General features: G+C 49.4%; 1 protein-coding gene across 2 annotated transcripts in view; it reads left to right on the forward strand.

Annotated features, from left to right (window-relative positions):
- Positions 1-19,397, forward strand: part of HLCS (holocarboxylase synthetase) — a gene marked incomplete at its 5' end in the record, with an annotated part of 172,011 nt that overhangs the window by 39,069 nt on the left and 113,545 nt on the right. For both annotated transcript variants that reach the window (XM_080658290.1, XM_080658289.1), the window contains one exon: positions 13,869-14,140. In XM_080658290.1, the coding sequence (XP_080514416.1) occupies positions 13,869-14,140 (272 nt within the window). The remainder of the gene's footprint in view (positions 1-13,868; positions 14,141-19,397) is intronic.

The raw sequence follows: 19,397 nt of genomic DNA on the forward strand, positions 1-19,397 counted from the left end.
GCGATGGCCTGGCCGGGGCAGCCGGCAGGACGCGGGGCCGACGCTCGGGGGCTGTGTCAGGGCCGGTCTTTCCCGAGCCCTGAGCTGGACAAACTCCCGGTTTAATCCCGGTTGCCGTCGCAGGCAGAGGAAACGTTGGAGATATGGAAATGGAGTACTCTTCCTAGAAAACGGGTAGAGCTTAGCCTCTGAGCCGCAGGAAAGTGCTTGACGATGGGTCTTCTTGTCTTTGAGCAAAAATGAACCCCACCTACAGGGCTTATCGCAGTGATCGAGTGAGGGCTCCGCTCCCCCCTCCTGCTTTCAGGCTCGGTAACGAAGGAAATATGTCTTTCAAAGGGAAACAGTCAATCGTGGTTTCATAAATGAAAAAATGATGGTTCATTTTTTTGGGGGGGATGGGGTGGGGGAGTGGGGCATGGCCAGGCTCTTCCAACCTAGAATTGCCTGGATTATTCTAGAGTGCTGCTTCCCATAGGCAACCTCGATATACGCGATGATTTACAGGTGTGGGTTTTTTTTGGCTGTTTAGTCCATAAAACGCTTTCAAAGTGAAAGGTCTCCGTTTCGAAGATCCTCCTCTTTGAGAGTGAGAGTATTTTCCTCCTGTGATGACGGGATTAGGTGTCTCAGATTCGCTAAGTGCGTTTGTCACAGACGATGGCTTTTTAAAGGACAGCTCCCTGCCTCGGAGTTCGCAGTCCCTGACCTTCTCTCTTCGGTTGGGGCGAGGGGCGATGAAATGACCTTTCACATCTTTTCCCGGACTCTGCAGGGTCGTGCTGGTTCCAGGAGAGCAATTAGATGCAAAACAAACAAACAAACAAAAACAACCACAAAAAAACCAAAACAACAATTTAAAAAAATTGTTTAAGTAAAAATTTTTTGATGCATTCTTTTCTAAGGATTTGTGATTATAACCATTTTCATTTTAACCTGGAACAATTTGATAACCTCCATCCACAGTTCATTTCAGCACAATGAAAGGACGTTATGCTTCAGCTTTATCTTATTTCAGGCTCTTCCTCCAACCAATCTTCCCATTAACCTAAGAATCACCAATGCAACATAGTGCAGCAGCCTCAAATGTACACACCAGGTGTGTTTTTCAAGTTTGTGTGCTCCATGGCTGTTTTCAGGTCGCGGCGCCGTTATGTGTGCCAGAGGTTTTCTTCCCAGCTCACGGAAATCCTCGTGCTCCGCAATGCGGTCACACCACGGGTCCCCCCTCATGGCCCTGCGTCTGACAGACTCTGGCCGGCGATCAGGAGCGCAGGGGGACCCTGAATACTTCTCCCTGCGTCTCCGGCGGTCGACTCAGAATTTAAGAGCTCGATTTCAGGCCCTGCTCAGCCACAGACAGTCTCGTTGGACACCTAGTAATACTGTGGTAGGTGTCCGTATGGAGAAGTGATGAATTCGCCTGGGGAGGTTAATATTTTTCTTATATTTAAGAAAACATTTTTTATTCTTTCGTGCAATTGTTTGTACAAATAAAAAAATTCAGGGTGGTGCTTTTTCTACAACCAGTAAATTTTGTTAAGCTACCAATCCTGGTGAGTATATGAAACACAGTTTATTCTGGTATTATTATTTATTAATTATTGTATTCTTTTCCATACAAACAACTATAAATCTACTTTAACAAATACGTTTTTATTGATTTCAGAGAAGAAGGGGGAGGGAGAGAGAGATAGAAACATCAGTGATGAGAGAGCATCATTGATTGGCTGCCTCCTGCACGCCCCACACTGGGGATGGAGCCCGCAACCTGAGCATGTGCCCTGACTGGGAATCGAACCGTGACCTCCTGGTTCATAGGTCGATTCTCAGACACTGAGCCACGCTGGCCGGGCTGTAAATCTACTTTTGCCCCACCCTGTATTTCATAGAAAATTTCCCACATACAAAAAATAAACAGACTGAACTCCTGTGTGGTCAGCAAGCCGCTTCACGCTTTTCCATTCTGGCCAGTGTTATCCATTCCTACCCACTCCTCCTCCTGTATTATTTTGAAGCAAATCTCAGATCAGATCGCTCATCTGTAAATATTTTAGTTTGTGTGTCTAAAACAGCCGTGGGCAAACTACGGCCCGCGGGCCGGATCCGGCTGTTCTATCCGGTTCTCTTGCTCTCCCCTCCGCTCCTTTACTTTGAATTTATATTAGTTCACACAAACACTCCATCCATGCTTTTGTTCCGGCCCTCCGGTCCAGTTTAAGAACCCATTGTGGCCCTCGAGTCAAAAAGTTTGCCCACCCCTGGACTAAAAGATCAGAGCACTATGTAAAAATACAGCCAAATACCACTGTCACACCAAAACCACGATTCCTTCATATAATCCCGTCGGCAGCCAGCGTCCCAGTTTCCAAGGGACAGACGTCTTGGAAGAGGGGCTGCCTCACCCATGCACAGGGTCCTTCATGAAATGAACCCGAGAAAGAAGCAGCTAGATCTAAACCCTTGCAACTCTTCGGGGAGTGATTTAGAAAGTTGATTTCCGTGCCTCTTTTGAATGCCATATTTTACCCCCGTTATTAGGCCATTCTGAAAATGACAACAAATAGCCATTTGTAACAACGTGCAAAGCCACCCAGCACCTTGAAATGGGAGTTTTGTTCCGCTCTCCCTGTTCAGAACTAACGGGAGTCCCTCACCCCCTCTTTTCTGCCTGCGCAGCCCTGGTTTCCCGGGGCAGGGGATGGCGGGGGGGCAGGCGCAGCATTGATTTTTGCTCCGTATGCTTTCGCTTCAGGTTGACGTTTAGCCTTTGACCCAGCCACTTTCTTACAATAAACAGTTTGTTGATGAGAGCAGCTGCCCCGCAGATTGTTTCCAGATTGTTCTCCGGCGGAGGACAGCGTGCACCTTACGGAGAAGTCGGCTGGGGCTGCGGCTCCTCCCCACGCTGTCTGCCTGTCTGCCTGTCTGCCTGTCTGCCTTTGAAGCCGGCTGTCAGCCTCTGAGCGCTGAGCTGTTTATATCAGGGAAACGGTGTGAATCCGGATCAGAAATCGGGTCTCACCATCTTGACTATTTTATTTTATTCTCCGAATGAATGATAGTGTCTTCTAGAAGTTTCTGCCATGTTCCTTACATTGCAGTGGGAATTCCTAGCATTCAGTATGTGGGAATGCGTGTGCCGGTGGTGCCGTGTGGGGAAGTGGACAGGACATACTTTATTTTGTGTAGAAACCCGGGCTCCTGGACTATTTAAAGGAACAAGGTAATTCGCGAACTGTTACTATAGTGCCCTTTTGAAGTAAGTTCTATTTTTTCTACTTTTGAAAGGCAGTACTTTAAATATATATATGTATATATGTTTTAAAAAAATATATTTATATTGATTTCAGAGAGAAAGGGAGAGGGAGAGAGAAAGAGAAACATCAATGATGAGAGAGAATCATGGATCGGCTGCTTCCTGCATGCCCCCCACTAGGCATTGAGCCTGCAACCCAGAAATGTGCCCTGACCGGGAATTGAACCCGGGACCCTTCAGTCCACAGGCCGACGCTCTGTCCACTGAGCCAAACCGGCCAGGGCTATATATATGTATATATATGTTTTTATTGATTTCAGAGAGGAAGGGAGAGGGGAAGAGAATAGAAACATCAATGATGAGAGAGAATCATAGGTTAGCTGCCTCCTGCACACCCGCTTCTTGGGATCGAGCCCGCAACTCAGGCATGTGCCCTTGACCGGAATCAACTGGGGACCCTTTAGTCTGCAGGCCGACCCTCTATCCACTGAGCCAACCTGGCTAGAGATTTTTTTTAATACGAAGGACAGGTACCCCGATGACTGGGTAATTTATGCGGCTTAGTTTGGCTTTCTGCTGCTCCCCCAGCCGCCCGCCCGGGTGTTGCCTGGACTGGCCCGCCTGCTGCAGCAGCCTTCATTAGGGTCAGACTTCCAGCCGCGGAGCCAGCCCGTTTCACCAAACTGGCCACTAGGGGCTGCTGTCAGGACGGTGAGGCTGAGCTCACCTCCCCAGGGGCGAGTTTACTGTTCCTACAACCAGTAAATTTTGTTAAGCTACCAATCCTGGTTTCCCAGCTCAGCCTCACCACGCAGCCTCCCGTCCCCAGGCCTGCTCACGGCGTGTCCCTCCAGCCAGGCATTACGTAGGCCCTGGACGCAGTTCAAGACCTGAGATGAAGACTTGTGTGTTTTTCATTCAGCGCCCGTAAGCTGTTATTCATACACTGATTCCACACACACTGCAGAGCTTCGGGAAACGCACTGGGGTCTGTGCTCGGGGAACCTACTTCCTGCGTTTGGACTTCGGGGTCCGGGCCTCCGGAGGAATGGCCCTGGGTGATCAAAATTTGCTTTTTCTGGAAGGTGTTCTTGCCCGGAGTGGCCTTAGCAACTCCTTCCGAGTGTAGACAGCACAGAGGGTCCTGCTGACCCACGGAGGTGTGAAAGCTAAAAGGAGTTTTTGGTGGTGGTTTGTTTGTTTACTTATTTATTTATTTTTTATTATTTTTTAAAAAATATATTTTATTGATATTTCACAGAGAGGAAGGGAGAGGGACAGAGAGCCAGAAACATCGATGAGAGAGAAACATCGATCAGCTGCCTCCTGCACACCCCCCACTGGGGATGCGCCCGCAACCAAGGTACATGCCCTTGACCAGAATCAAACCCGGGACCTTTCAGTCCGCAGGCCGACGCTCTATCCACTGAGCCAAACCGGTTTCGGCTATTTATTTATTTTTAACAAAAATTGTATCTTTGATGATTCCAGGATTAACAGCAGAGCAGAAATGCACAGCGAATATGAGAGCTGACAGGTGCCTTGGAGTTTCTGGAGCAAATTCCTTCATGTCCTCCTGACTTCTTATTTAAGGAAAACTGAAACGAAGCAAGGCTGAAGGGATAGGTCACACACCCCACGCGGGCCTCCCCTGACCCCCCCACCCCCACCCCCCGGGGGCCATTAGGTGAAGAGGGCGCAGTGGTTTGTGAAAGATGCCTGTGTTACTGCCTTTCTAAGCTCAGGACCTGGTGCAGCTGCACACGAGCGCGCACCGTCACAGCCTGGCCTCTCGGAGGTGGCGGGCGGCAGCACTAGTTTCTGCGTGGCCCCGCCTTGTTTCCTGTCCCGGAAGGGAAGCCAGTGGCCCGCTGGTGTGCGATGCTTCTGGGTGGCCGATGTCGCCCTCCTGGGCTACGGGCCCATCCCGTCTTCACCTGGGCCAACCTGTCTAAACTTCTTACAATAGAATATCTTTTTTTAAAAAAATATATCTCTTATTGATTTTTTACAGAGAGGAAGGAAGAGGGATAGATAGTCAGAAACACTGATGAGAGAGAAACATCGATCAGCTGCCTCCTGCACACTCCCTACTGGGGATGTGCCCGCAACCAAGGTACATGCCCTTGACCGGAATCGAACCTGGGACCTTTCAGTCTGCAGGCCAACACTCTATCCACTGAGCCAAACTGGTTTTGGCAAGAATATCTTTTAAAAGTGCTGTATTTTAGAGCATGAACTGTCTTCGGGCCCTATGCTATGAGGGCAACTGGTGGATCTTTCATACCCGACAAAAGGATTCTAGCCCCTGATCAAGGAAGATTCCACCGTCAATCACGCCATGAGTTACAGGATTTACAACTTTTCTTTCAGCTTTTTTTTTTTTTGAAGATTTTCTAAAAATGATTTTTTTTTGAGAGAGAGAGAGAAACATTGATGTGAGAGCGAAATATCGATTGGCTGCCTCCTGCACACCCCTACCAGGGATCGAGCCTGCAATCTGGGCATGTGCCCTGACCGGGGCTCTAACCGGCAGTCCTTTGGTGCATGGGAGAATGCCCAACCAGCTGACGCACACTGGCCAGAGCTCTGATTGCTTGCTTCTATGAGCTTTTTTTTTTTTTTTGGTAAAGGGTAAGTAGTGTACAAATCCCTTGTATTATTTATGTGAGTATCTGACTGCCCCATTAGACTGTAACCCATCAGGGGTCCTCAAACTTTTTAAACAGGGGGCCAGTTCACTGTCCCTCAGACCATTGGAGGGCCGGACTATAGTTAAAAAAAAAAAACTATGAACAAATTCCTATGTGCACTGCGGGCCCGGGACGAGTCGGCTGCTAAGCAGGACAGGCAGCGGCACCCGGCGGGCTGGATTAATGTCCTCGGCGGGCCGCATGTGGCCCGCGGGCCGTAGTTTGAGGACCCCTGCTTGAAGGCAAGCACCGTATGTTGTCAATCTTTGTATCACTTTCCCAGTGTTTTGCCCATAGTAGGCCTTTAGTCAGTGCATTTTGTTAGAACATTGAAAAGCGTTTGGCTTGCCGAAACTGGTTTGGCTCAGTGGATAGAGCGTCGGCCTGCGCACTGAAGGGTCCCAGGTTCGATTCCGGTCAAGGGCATGTACCTTGGTTGCGGGCACATCCCCAGCAGGGGGTGTGCAGGAGGCAGCTGATCGATGTTTCTCTCTCATCGATGTTTCTAACTCTCTATCCCTCTCCCTTCCTCTCTGTAAAAAATCAATAAAATATATTAAAAAAGAAAAAGAAAAGCGTTTGGCCTTTCCCACTAATGCACTGTGAAGTGCTTCCCCCACTCCTGTGTCGGGGAGACCCGCGGGCTGGGGCGCAGGCCAGCACCAAGCAGCCGGCAGCTCCCACTCGCCGCCCCGTCCGGTCTCGCTCAGTCACCCGTTACTCAGGTGGAACGGGAGTTTGGTAAACAACCACGTTCACCAGTCGAAAAGAATCAGCTGTTGCTGTGCCTAAGGAAAGCTGACAAGACGGAGTTCAGGGGAAAGTGGGGAGAGTTTTATCTTTTATCAGAGTGCTTCCCAGGTTCGAGACGATGCCAATGCCGCTGGCCGGTCAGCGGCTCCTTCTGCAACGAGACTCCTTAGCCCGAGTCCTCGGAGTGCTGCGTGCACATCTGCCCTTTTGCACATGTAGGTGGTGTCCCGGGCCCCACCCCATGTGGTGTTCCCTGGGACTCTCGGAATTTTCCAGTGTCATGGTGACAGCATTGAACACATGGACCTTTGTTAAAATAGTGGGCTGGATAGAAAGCTCTGGGCTTTCCCTAAACCCTCTGCAAACTGCCACTTCTCTCTTCAGGCACCATGGCTATTTTAGTATTGCAACCCTCGAGCTGTTGTTCTAATTTCTACTGAGGGGCAAACATTTGGGACTAAACATTGAATCTTGAAGCTGATTGAAACATGAAGACACTGAGCCCTGACTGGGTGGCTCAGTGGGTCAGAGCGTCAAAAGGCTGCAGGCTCCATTCCTGGTCAGAGCACATACGTAGGTGACAAGTTTGATCCTTGGTCGGGGCACGTACAGGAGGCAACCGATCAATGTTTTTCTCTCTCCCCCCTTCCTCTCTCTCTAAAACAAACAAACAGAAACCACCCACACATCCTTGAGGATTTAAAAAAAGGAGAAGGAAAGAGGCCTCCCAGCTGGTGGTGGCAGAGCTGCGGACCCGGTTCTGAGCTGGGGTCCCTGCCCCACGCATAGCTCTCCAGAGGGTCAAGGCCGGGCCCGCAGATGAGGGGCAAATTGTATAGGATGGTGGCCTCTGCGACCTCAGTATCGGCCAGGCCTGCCGCCCACTCAGCATCGTGGAGGAGTGGGAGGTCACACCTGTGCCTGTGTGTGCCCAGGTGTGTGCCATCCAGGACGTGCCACCCCAGGGCGAGCTGGGCAGGGCGCCCCACAGGTGTCCCACCCGCACCGGGCTCACGGCGCAGAGCCTTCTTGGCGTCCCACGCCCGTCCCCAGCCCCGGGAGCCTGTTTGTGTTGGACGGGGACAAGTGGCGGCGGTTCAGGCAGGCAGGCTTAATGAAGGCCCTGGAGACTTCTGCGGATGTCGAGCCCAAAGTGAGCGCCTCTCTCGTAGAGGCGGTGGACGCCTCTCTCTCTCTCTCTCTCTCTCTCTCTCTCTCTCTCTCTCTGTCCCCACACTCGCAGAACGGGTTTCACCTCTCAAATGAGCCCAGTTGGCCCAGTGGAGGTGTGATGCCCGTAAAACCAGCCTCGTTAGAAATGACTTATTCATTACCTCTGTTTTACGGGTCCACCCAGCCTTTTGTGCTCTTTCGCTAGTTGGCAGGTAACAAAAAACGCAGTAAACTCGTGGCCTTTCGGAGCCTCAGCCTGAGCGATACGTTTACACAATAAAAGGAATACAGTGTGACCGACATTTATTGAGTGCCTACTGTGTCCCAGGCACCGGGGCCTGGAAGTGGCTGTGCCGAGGGCGGACAGAGATTCGGGGCCCACCTGTCGTAAATCCCTTTGGCATCCCAGGGTTGTCATCTCAGGTCCCCGCTGGCCACCAGTGAAGGCCCTGGGTGTGGGGGAGCTCATCTTGGTGCTGGGCCCACGTGGGGCCTCAGGGCTGGCTTGGGAGGGGTGGTCCCTCCAGAGGGGGTCCCCTCGGCCAGCCCCCAGCCCCCTTGGGCTCTCTCCCAGCCGGGGTGTTGGACCTGTCCAGGCTACTCTGTCCCCCTTCAATGAGGTTAGCCCTGCTCTTACAGGAGCGTCACCTTTTGGTGATAAAGGTGTGCTGTGCCGTGTCCTTATGGTCCATGTGGCAGTGGCTGTGACGCGCCAGTTTGTAAACTACAGTGGTAGGAACGGGTTTGTTGTTGTTGTCTGTTCCTGTTTCCTTGAGCGTATTGGAGAACGAGACAGCCATAAAAACGAGCTTGTGTTCCATGCCTGTGTGGATTCCTTTTCTGATTTACACACTGCTGGTTGCCTAGCAACTTACAGTGTTATGACGGAGGCACAACTAAAGTGATTATTTGCAGAGGCCAATGTGTCTCTGAGGTAGGACACCTTTAGAGGTGAAGATAAGGTGTATCTCGGGAAGAGGAGGACCAAACCACAAACAGATGGTAATACCTATTTCGAGTCTAACACTGAATCAGAGGGATGGCTATGCTTCATTTACCGAATCTTTGTGGATGGATAAATGTAGCCGGTGAGACGAGTGATGGGTGAAATGGCTCTAATGGGACCGTACGTAGCATCCTGAACGTCTCTTATCTTAGCTGCACTCCGTTCCGGTGGGTGTGGAGCGGTACCTCATTGTGGCTTCAGTTTGTATTTCCCTGGTGACAAAGGATGATGGGTATTTTTTCATGTACTCTTTGGCCACCTGATGTTTTCTTTTGGGTATTTCTGTTCAAACCTTTTCACTGATGTTCTAAGTTGAATTGTTTGTTTATTTGTAATTCTGTTTTAAGGACCTGAGACTATTCTGGATATAGGTCCTTTGTCAGACAGATGTATTGAGAGTAGTTTCTCTCAGTCTGTTGTTTGTCTTTTCATTTTTCTTAACTTTCTCTCTGGAAGAGCAGCAGTTCTTAATGTTCTTAATTTTTATGCAGTCCAGTTTATCATTTTTTTCTTCTATGGTTCATGCTTCTTTTGTTCTGTCTGAGAAAAGCTTTACCTATCCCAAGGTCAGAAAGTTTTGCTCCTATAATTTTATTTTAGAAGTTTCAGAGCTTTACATTTAGGTCTATTATTCGTTGATTCAATTTAAAAAAAAAAAGATTTTTTAATTGATTTTTTTTTAAAAGAGTGGAATGGAGAGGGAGAGAGAGAAATATCAATGTGAAAGTGAGACATCTGTCAGAACCAGCAACCTTTTCGTACACAGGACGACGCCTAACCACCTGAGGCACACCAGCCAGGGCTCAGGTTAATTTTTGTATACATGCAGGATAAATTAAAAAAAAAAATATATATATATATAATTGATTTTTACAGAGAGGAAGGGAGAGGGCTAGAGAGTTAGAAACATCGATGAGAGAGAAACATCAATGAGAGAGAAACATCAATCAGCTGCCTCCTGCACACCCCCTACTGGGGATGTGCCCGCAACCAAGGTACATGCTCTTGACCGGAATCGAACCTGGGACCCTTCAGTCCGCAGGCTGACTCTCTATCCACTGAGCCAAACCGGTTAGGGCAAGATTTTTTTATTTGTGTGTTTTTTGCATATGGATGTACAATTGTTTCAGTACCATGCATTAAAAAGAGGATCCTTTTTTCAAGTGAACTGCCTTGGCACTTTTGTTGAAAATCAGTCAAACATATATTTGTGGCTCTGTTTCTGGACCCTGTTCTGTTTTAGTAATCTATGTCTGTCTGTACTCCAATATCACACTATCTTCATTACTGCAGCTTTGTAATATGTCTTGAAAGATAAATCTTCCAACCCCGCCCCCCCCCCCCCCCAAATTGTCTTGGTCATTCTAGGTCTTTTCTATTTCTGTATATGTTTTAGAACCAGCTTATCAATTTCTACAAAAAAAAAAGCCCTCTAGGATTTTGATTGGAATTGCATTGAATTCATAGATCAATTTGGAGAGAATTGTCATCTTAGTAATATTGAGTCTTCCAATCCATGAACATGGTATATCTCCTCAGTTATTTTGAGCTCCTTTAATTTTCAACTCAGGAGTATTTTGTAGTTTTCAGTGTACAGGTCTGGCACATATTTTGTTTAATTTGTCCCTAAATATTTCAGGTCTATTAAAATGGTATTTTTAGAAGTTTCAGACTCCAAATATTTACGGCTAATATATAGAAATACACCCAGTTTTTGTATATTGACCTTGTCTTTTGCAACCTTGCTGAACTCACTTACCAGTTCTGGTACTTTTTGGGCAGATTCCTTCGTATCTTCATCATTGTGTGCAGTGTGTTCCAGCAAGAAACAAAGGCACGTTCCCTTTTCCTGTGATGGCTAGCGATCGACTCCCTAGTGCTGTGGCCAATTCAAAAGGGCCAGCAGTTATGGAACTATAAAAAATTCAGATTTTGGTTCTAGCTAAATTGTATTTAATTAGCCTGAAATCTTAGCGAAAGGTAAAAACTAAATTCTTGAAGTTCAAATGTTTTTTAAAAAACATGAATTAGAAGGTTATGAATTTCATTGGGGTGAAAACTGATAGCAGTTGTTTTTTGTTTTCAATAGAACTAATTGGCTTCAAAGATTTCAAAGAGTTAGGTGGATTTGGGATTGGGGTTGGGTAACACTACTTATGTCAGCCTATTTGCCTTGATATATATGAGCCAAACCTCTTTTGTCAACAGAATATCTACACTGCCTTAGTAGCCATTAGTAGACTTAAGCCAAGAATCATGAATCCTTTTTCCTACACATGGCATCAGCTACTTGTACAGCTCTTCAGTCATTGTTGTAACTTGAGTGCATTTGAGGGGACATTCCAGGCAGATTTGCATTAAACAGGTAGTAATGCTGATATTTCTTGCAACCAGAATTTTATTCTATTATCCAGGGGTAACAGGTGTGGTAGAGCCTAAATACTTCCTTTGTGTACTTGGTTTTGATGGCTTAAAGTTGCATTCGGCTATCGTGAATGTAAATATTTATGGGTAGCATACGGTTATATTTCTTAAGAGGCTTTAGGCCTCATTTTATATCTTTTAGATCCTGTTTGTCCTGAGTAATTTACTTGCCTCTGTGTAAGTCCTGAAAGATTATGTGGAAGAAGTATAAGAGAAAAGAAAAACGTGCATTGCTTTCATCAATTTCATTTTTTTGCGTTTGTGCATCCAAGTATTGCTTTTAAAAACATAATTGGGAATATTACTTTTGTAATTAGTAGATATAGTAATCTATATATATAAAAGTGTAAAGTGACCGTTATGACTGAATGACCGGAAGACTGGTTGACCAGTTGCTATGACCTGCACTGACCACCAGGGGGCAGACGCTCAACATAGGAGCTGCCCCCTGGTGGTCAGTGCGCTCCCACAGCCAACTTCCCACGGCTGGCCAACCTCCCGTGGCCCCTACCCATCCCCTTTCGGCTGGCTGGCCCCGATTGGCCCCAATCGGCCCCAATCGCCAGTCAGCCCGAATTCGTGCACCGGGCCTCTAGTGATAATATAATTCTTTGAGAATCTGCTCCCAACTGGTGTGCAAATAAGAGCAGATATTCTACTTGGCCAGTCAGGTGGACCACATTGCCAAAGGGAAGTGTATTGGAGTTGTGGGAGTGAATTTTCTTAGCGCTTGTCACACCTCACACTCTGCGGTAGTTGTGTGTACACCCGCCGGCCTTTCGTCCTCTGTCCACTGTGGCACTATTTGTGAGACACAAATATTTCTTAGATGAATGATGCCTAACTGGTGTCGGATAACTCACTCCAGAGAGGACTCCCTGCTTTATTCGGTCCCGGAAGTTCTGTCGCCTGCCTGCTGTTCCCTTCTGGTTTTCATTGACTTTGAGCGGGGGCTCCCATTGCCTATGCCGGCCGCGCCGTGTCACCACCTCACTCTGCTTGGCTAGTGAAAGCGAGAGTCCGTGCAGACACTTCTGTGATCTAGATGGTTTGCCCGCTTCACCACTGTGTATCTTTAGCCTGTGTGGTTCCCTTGGGACACCCAGCGGCCCTGGGAATGTGGGGAAGGGACTTCAGGCCTGTTCACCCAATCCCTCAAGAGGGCTGACCAACGTTTAAGGAGCAGCGTTGCTTATAGCTAGTGGCCAGATCTGAGGTTTGGAGTGTCTCAGTCAGTTCAGGCTGTGAAACAGAATGGCATCGAACGGGCCACATAACTCAAGGACAGAGTTATTTCTCCTGCTTCTGGAGCCTGGAAGCCGGAACCAGGGTGCCAGCATGGCTGGTTCTGGTGAGGGCCGTCTTGTCGCTGTGTCCTCATTGGTGAGAGGGTGAGGGATCTCCCCGGGTGGCTTTGATAAAGGCACTAACCCCATGGAGGAGGGCTCACTTACATGACTAATCACCTCCCAAAGGTTCCACCTCCAGATGCTATCACTTGGGGGATTAGGATTTCAACATAAGAATTTGGGGGGCCGAAACCGGTTTGGCTCAGTGGATAGAGCGTCGGCCTGTGGACCGAAGGGTCCCGGGTTCGATTCCAGTCAAGGGCATATACCTTGGTTGCGGGCACATCCCCAGTGGGAGGTGTGCAGGAGGCAGCTGGTCGATGTTTCTCTCTCATCGATGTTTCTAGCTCTCTATCCCTCTCCCTTCCTCTCTCTGTAAAATATCAATAAAATATATTTAAAAAAAAAGAATTTGGGGGGACACCAACATTCATTCCATTGCCTGTGCCTGTCATTTGTTCATTCTGTCCTCTTCCTCCACAGAGTGCATGTCCACGAAACAGCACACGGGGACTGTGCTCGGAGGCCGAGCCGAATGCTCTCGGGACCTCAGTGCCCGGGCTTCGTGGCCACGTCCACCTGGGGTTTGGCTTTTCTCCCAGATGGGAGAACGGTTTCCTCATGGGGAAAGTGTGAGGATACGTGTTTTCTGGAAAATGCAAAGAAGGCTAGAGGATTCCTAGTGAGCCCGAGAGCTGGAGGGGACTTTGGAGAATTTAGGGTAGAAAGTGTGAGAAAGAACTCTACTCATTTTCTTGCGTCCTGGTTTCTGAGCCGTTTATTTTTGTGGTTTAAGCACACGAGCGTCCTTACTGCCTGTTGTAGAATAGTTCCAGCGTTCAGAAGACACGAATGTAGCGTTTTTTGGTCACGACTTAGACAGCCGTGGGCAAACCACGGCCCGCGGGCCGGATCCGGCCCGTTCAGCTGTTCTATCCGGCCCGCGGAGCCGAAAGAGCGGAGGGTTCTCTTGCTCTCCCCTCCGCTCCTTTACTTTGAATTTATATTAGTTCACACAAACACTCCATCCATGCTTTTGTTCCGGCCCTCCGGTCCAGTTTAAGAACCCATTGTGGCCCTCGAGTCAAAAAGTTTGCCCACCCCTGACTTAGAAAGTGCTTATGTGACCTCAGTGCCATCTTAAGGAAAAGCTACCCTCATCTAATGCAGTGGCGCGTTACCACCTTCCCGTTTCTTTCTTTGCGACGCAGGACATCCGGGACCCTCTGATGCGATGGCTGGAGAAATGTGTGGATGCTGGAGGAGTAGTAAAGTCCAGCAAGCTCTCCCTCAAGTTTGTCCCATCCCACACGCCTGAAATAGAAGTCACCCCAACGGCTCTCCCCGTGGTGACCGACACGACGGCCTTCTCGTGCGCACATTTTGACTTGGAGATCTACCGGCAAAATCTGCAGACAAAGCAACTTGGGAAAGTGATTCTGTTTGCGGAAGTGACGTCCTCCACCATGAATCTTCTGGACGGGTAAGTGGACCTGTGCAGATGGTTCGTTCCCTCCAACCAGTGCTGGGGAGAAGGGATAGGCGCATCGAACGAGAACTCGCCATCATCCCGTCAGGAAGGGAGGCGCAGGCCTGTCCCAGGAGACTCCAAATGCAGGAAATGAAGTGCAGTTCTTTGATCACAGGTGTGCGTTCTAAAGAATGGGTCGTTTCGGTGCCTGTGACTCTTTTTGTAATGAGGCCTTTCAGAACGTTCTTGGGGAAAAGCACACCGTGAAAAGACACGTTGAACAGGTGGCATTGCTGTTCAAGTTTTCGTTTCGCTTTCGCGTTGCCAGCGCCGGCGGTAGCCGTTTCGTTTATGTCCTTTGCAGGGGCGTCGGGAGAGAAGGTTTGCACGACTTGCAAGCCGTGTTCAGTTGAAACAGATCGGAGCTTTGTACTTTGCTGCGTTCCTGCCCAAGACATTTTTGGAGCACTCTGTCATCCCATGTGGACGCTCGAAATTTACTAAAAACTTTCCTTTCTGTTCCTTCTGTTTCCTGGACATTGATTAAAGGTTAAAAAATGGAAAACAGATGAAAGGACTTGTTTAAACTCCCAAATTAGTCAGTATTAATTAATGCTCTTATTTTGAGATAGTTGAACAAGTAGGGTTACAGAGGGAGTGAAGAAGAAAAGCATCTTCCTTCAACATGGGACTAAAATGTAAGGAATGTAAGATTTCCCCCCCAAAACCCAGATCCCCGCTTTCAGACACTTCCCCCCGTTAGACTGCCTGGTTAGCTGCATAATTCAATGTACGGAACATATGGGAATATTTGGCCTCTCTTCTTAATAATAACTTCTGGAATTTGATAGCATGTTGATATCAAACGGTAACGTTAGCATTTCTTGACCCTCATTCTCAGACTCATGGAAATGGCAGCTTTACTGAGTATGGAGGATGTAGGACAAGCATTTGTAAGGCAGCGGTTTTCAACCTTTTTCTTCTCACGGCACACATACGCTAATTACTAAAATCTGCAGCGCACAGAATGTGGTTTTTGCCGATTTGACACAGAGCAATAGGTATGATTTTTATTCATTCACATCAGATGCCTGTTGTTGTGTTGGCTGTTGTCATTTTCTATTGGACGTGTCCCCGACTAAACAGTCAGGTGCTACATGTTTAAAAGTTCCTGCAGCACAGCCGTTGGACATTGCTGGTGTAGGGCAGTGGTCGGCAAACTCATTAGTCCACAGAGCCAAATATCAACAGGACAACGACGGAAATTTCTTTTGAGAGCCACATTTTTTAAACTTAAACTACTTCTAACACCACTTCTTCAAAATAGACTTGCCCAGGCCGTGGTATTTTGTGGAAGAGCCACACTCAAGGGGCCAAAGAGCCGCATGTGGCTCGCGAGCCGCGGTTTGCCGACCACTGGTGTAGGGGAATTGACAGAGTGGGGCGAGCAGTAGGAAGGGGAATATGAGCCCTGGTACCCACAGTTCTTGTCTCCTGAGCTGTTTGTGTTGTCATAGGTACTTCCCCGCCCCCCCTCCCCCCCCCCCCCGGGTTCCCATCTCTCCAGCCTTCACTCCTCTCCCGCCACCCCCCCCCCCGCCCAAGTAGAGAAGACGCCTGTTCTTGCAGGTGGAACAGTCCTACTTGCTGTACAAACCTGTGATCATCTTTTGTTACTCAAATGAACAGTCGGTTATATTGTCAGTTATATTGAGAGGGTGACCCATTACAATGACATTTTCTAAGAAAACCAACATCTGGCATTTAACACAAGATTTGGGAAAGTGAAATGTGGATGGGAGAACATTGGCACTTCCAGACCTTCTTTGGCATTTCCGGGAACGTAAGTGAAGATTCCTTCATGTTGGACGATCTTGAAACATTGGATAACGGTCTGTGTGCTTGTGTGGTGGGCAGTGCGATACCACGACGCCTGTGGCGCCCTGCTAGGGTGCGCGGACCGAGGCTCCGGGCGATCGATCGGGCGCTCGGGTTTCCTGACACCCAGGGGAGCCTGTGTCTAGGATGGAAAACAAGGCCATGCAAACACACGGCTTCAGGACCCTGAATATGGGAAAGCTCTTTTTTGATATGGAACTTTTAATAAAAAAATAAGAATTCCGTCTACGCAGCGTGGCTCTGTAAACATGGGTAGCTGAGCTCGATGATAGTGGAGCTGGAAACTTCCCTGGGATTAAGACTTTCTGTTTTTACGAAAGAAAGATATTTTCACTCTCCCGGGAGCATTTACAAATCTTTTCTGTTCTCCTCCTGCCCGGTTTCTGTCGGGCGCAGAGGGAAAGGGCTTTGATGGCTGATGGCTGACCCTCTGCTGGGCTCAGAGCAGATCCTGAGAAGCAGTGGCTGCTCGCCGAGACTTACCCTCGGAGGCAGGCGGTGACTCACTGTAGCCCCAGGCCGAGGCCCAGAGCCGGGGAGAAGTCCCTGGGGGCCGTAGCCTTTTTCAAGGGAAGGAACTGGAAGAGGTCACCTTAGTGCCAGAATTGTCCGCAAAAGAACCACAAGATCGACAAGCGAAACACATGACTTATTCCTTTCTTTTTTTAAAAATCTTTTTTGTTGAAAGTATGCCATAGATACTCCTTTTCCCCCATTAACCTCTTCCAGCCCCCTCCCGCCCCCCCCCCCACCCCATTGTCTGTGTCCTTGGGTCATGCATGTATGCACACAAGTTCCTTGGCTGAGCTCTTCCCACCCGCCCTCCCTCCCCTGCCTTCCCTCTGAGGTTCAAGTCTTGGCTTATTCCTTTCTAAGCATAAGGCCAAAACCGCTCCTACAGCGAGTGTTGTATTTGATCCCACATAAGCCACCCTTCGGGAAACACAGCGCACTGTGGTAATAGTAACGGTAATAATAGCCAACACGTAGCGAAAGCTTTTATCTCCCAGACACGGCTTTTATGTGCTTCACATGTGCCCGCTAATTTCCTACATCATCGTTCAGTGCCGGGGGTCATCGCTGGAACCGAGTCAGACTCTGTCATCAGCGTGTGTGGGATGGTTCCTGTCTCTGCATGTTTATGATGATGACATGGCATCACGTCCGTGGGTCAGCTCGCTGTGGGGCAGGAAGGCCCCGGACCGGGTTTGCTCCACGCTTGTTTCTCTCTGCGTACACGCTTCTCGGCAGCTGAGTGGCTCTTTCCTATGGACTGGACTAGAAGCGAAATTTAAATTAGATATAGATCTTTTTAAAAATACGCTGAGTGGCCACATTATTAGGATCTCTGAACTCATAATAATCTGGCCACTCAGTGTATATTCTATATAATAAAAGGCTAATATGCAAATTGTCCCCTTGACCAGGAGTTTGACCAGCAGGCAGGCCGGCCAACCACCCATGTCCCTTCCCCCTGGCCAGGCTGGCCAGACCCCACCCGTTCACGAATTCATACACCGGGCCTCTTAATATATATATATATATATACATACACTGAGTGCCCAGATTATTATGCATTCAGAGATCATCATAATCTGGCCACTCAGTGTATATTTTTTTATTGATTTCAGAGAGAGAGAGGGAAACATCAATGATGAGAGAGAATCGTTGATTGGCTGCCTCCTACATAGCCCACACTGGGATCGAGCCCACAACCTGGGCATGTGCCCCCACCTGGAATTGAACTGCAACCTCCTGGTTCATCGGCCGAAGCTCAACCACAGAGCCACACCGGCCTGGCAGATACAGATCTTTATTATAAGGTCTCTAAAATCCTGTTTTCCTATTTCTACCCCCACCCCTTGGGACCTGTACCGGCTAAATATCGAGAATTCCCTTCCTAAGAAAGGAGGGAGCATGTGTGCTGCGAGCTGTTGAGTTGGCACCCCCTCCTGGCGACCCTGTGAGTGAGCGCAGCTCCCCCCCACACCCCCCCAGCAGCCGGGCTCAGCTCCTACACTCCTGCCAGTGGCGTCTTCTGTGGAGTCCGTCCATCTCATGTTCGGCCTCCCTCTTCTCCTGCTGTCTTACAGTTTCTCCGCACTGTTATTTTTTCCGAAGAACCCGCCTCCTCAGGATGCGCCCGAAGTGGGGCGTCTTCACTGCTTTGTCATTTTGGCTCCAGGGATGTTCACTTCCGTTGCTCTGGGACCCACCTGCTCACCTTGCTGGCGGTCCAGGGTACCACGGAGCTCTCCTCCCACCGTTTCAGATGCCTCCGTTTTTCCCATCGGCCTTCTTTGCATCTGTCCTAGACATGGTGTCCATAGTAACACAGGGGTGTGGGTGGTCTTAGCCTTGGTCTCTTAGGACACGTCTTTGCTCTTGAGTGCATCCTGGCGAGCAGCAGTTCTGCGCAGGCCCAGATACCCTTCCCCTCCGCCCCGCACCCACACCCTCCTCCAGGAAGGCAGTCCTCACCCCTGGTCACTAGCACCGCTGCTCAGCCCCAGGCTCTCCGGGGACGCACAGGCCTCTCTCAGGCTGCGGTCCGTCAGCTGACACAGGTGCGCTCTCGGCCCCCAGCACCTGCAGGACTTGAAATCATAGGCGGGGGTCCCTGTTTGAGTGGTGACACTGGTTTTGTTTTGCTGCTTAGTCAATGTCATTCGAGGGTTTTTCTTACGTTACTGTCAATCTGGGAGGGTTTGGAAATTTCTCTTTGGTCAAATTGTTTGGAGGACGTCCTATTTTCCTCAGGGACTGCAAAGCCAGCTAAGCCGCTGTGCCGAGGGAGACCCTGGGCGCTGGCATTTGATGTCTGGGTGTGAGCGCAGGCGGGTCCTGAGCCACGACTGACCACCTCCACCCCCTGCCCCGCCTCCTGGCCGTGAAATTTACGGCTGAGCCAGTGTCTCTGCAGAGGGAGCGAGTGCTGGGGGAGTCAGTGCAGGGAATAGGGGAGTTTCTTTTTTTTTTTTTTTAAATTTCTTTATTGATTAAGCAGTGGTCGGCAAACTGCGGCTCGCATTTTGTCACCGTGTGGGCTGTGTGGGGAGCTGGGCAGCGGGCAGCGGGCCCAAAGGTAGCACGATGCAGGGCGAGCTTGACCGGTCCATGAAGTGTTTGAGGAGCTGCTCCTGTGGCTCAGGCATTGTTCCTGGCGCCGCGAAGCTCCGTCTGGCCGGGAAGGTGCTGGGCCCGAAGGCTGGGCACCAACCAGCTCTGTAACCGCAGCAGCGGCGCCCTGGATTCGCTTTCCTCAGCTGCAGGATCGGGGCTCCGGGGGCTCCCCCCTCAGCTGCGGGATCAGGGCTCCCCCCTCAGCTGTGGGATCGGGGCTCCGGGGGCTCCCCCCTCAGCTGCGGGA

This window comes from Plecotus auritus (assembly GCF_963455305.1).
Source record: "Plecotus auritus genome assembly, chromosome: 2".
In the NCBI taxonomy this organism is placed as follows: Eukaryota; Metazoa; Chordata; class Mammalia; order Chiroptera; family Vespertilionidae; genus Plecotus; species Plecotus auritus.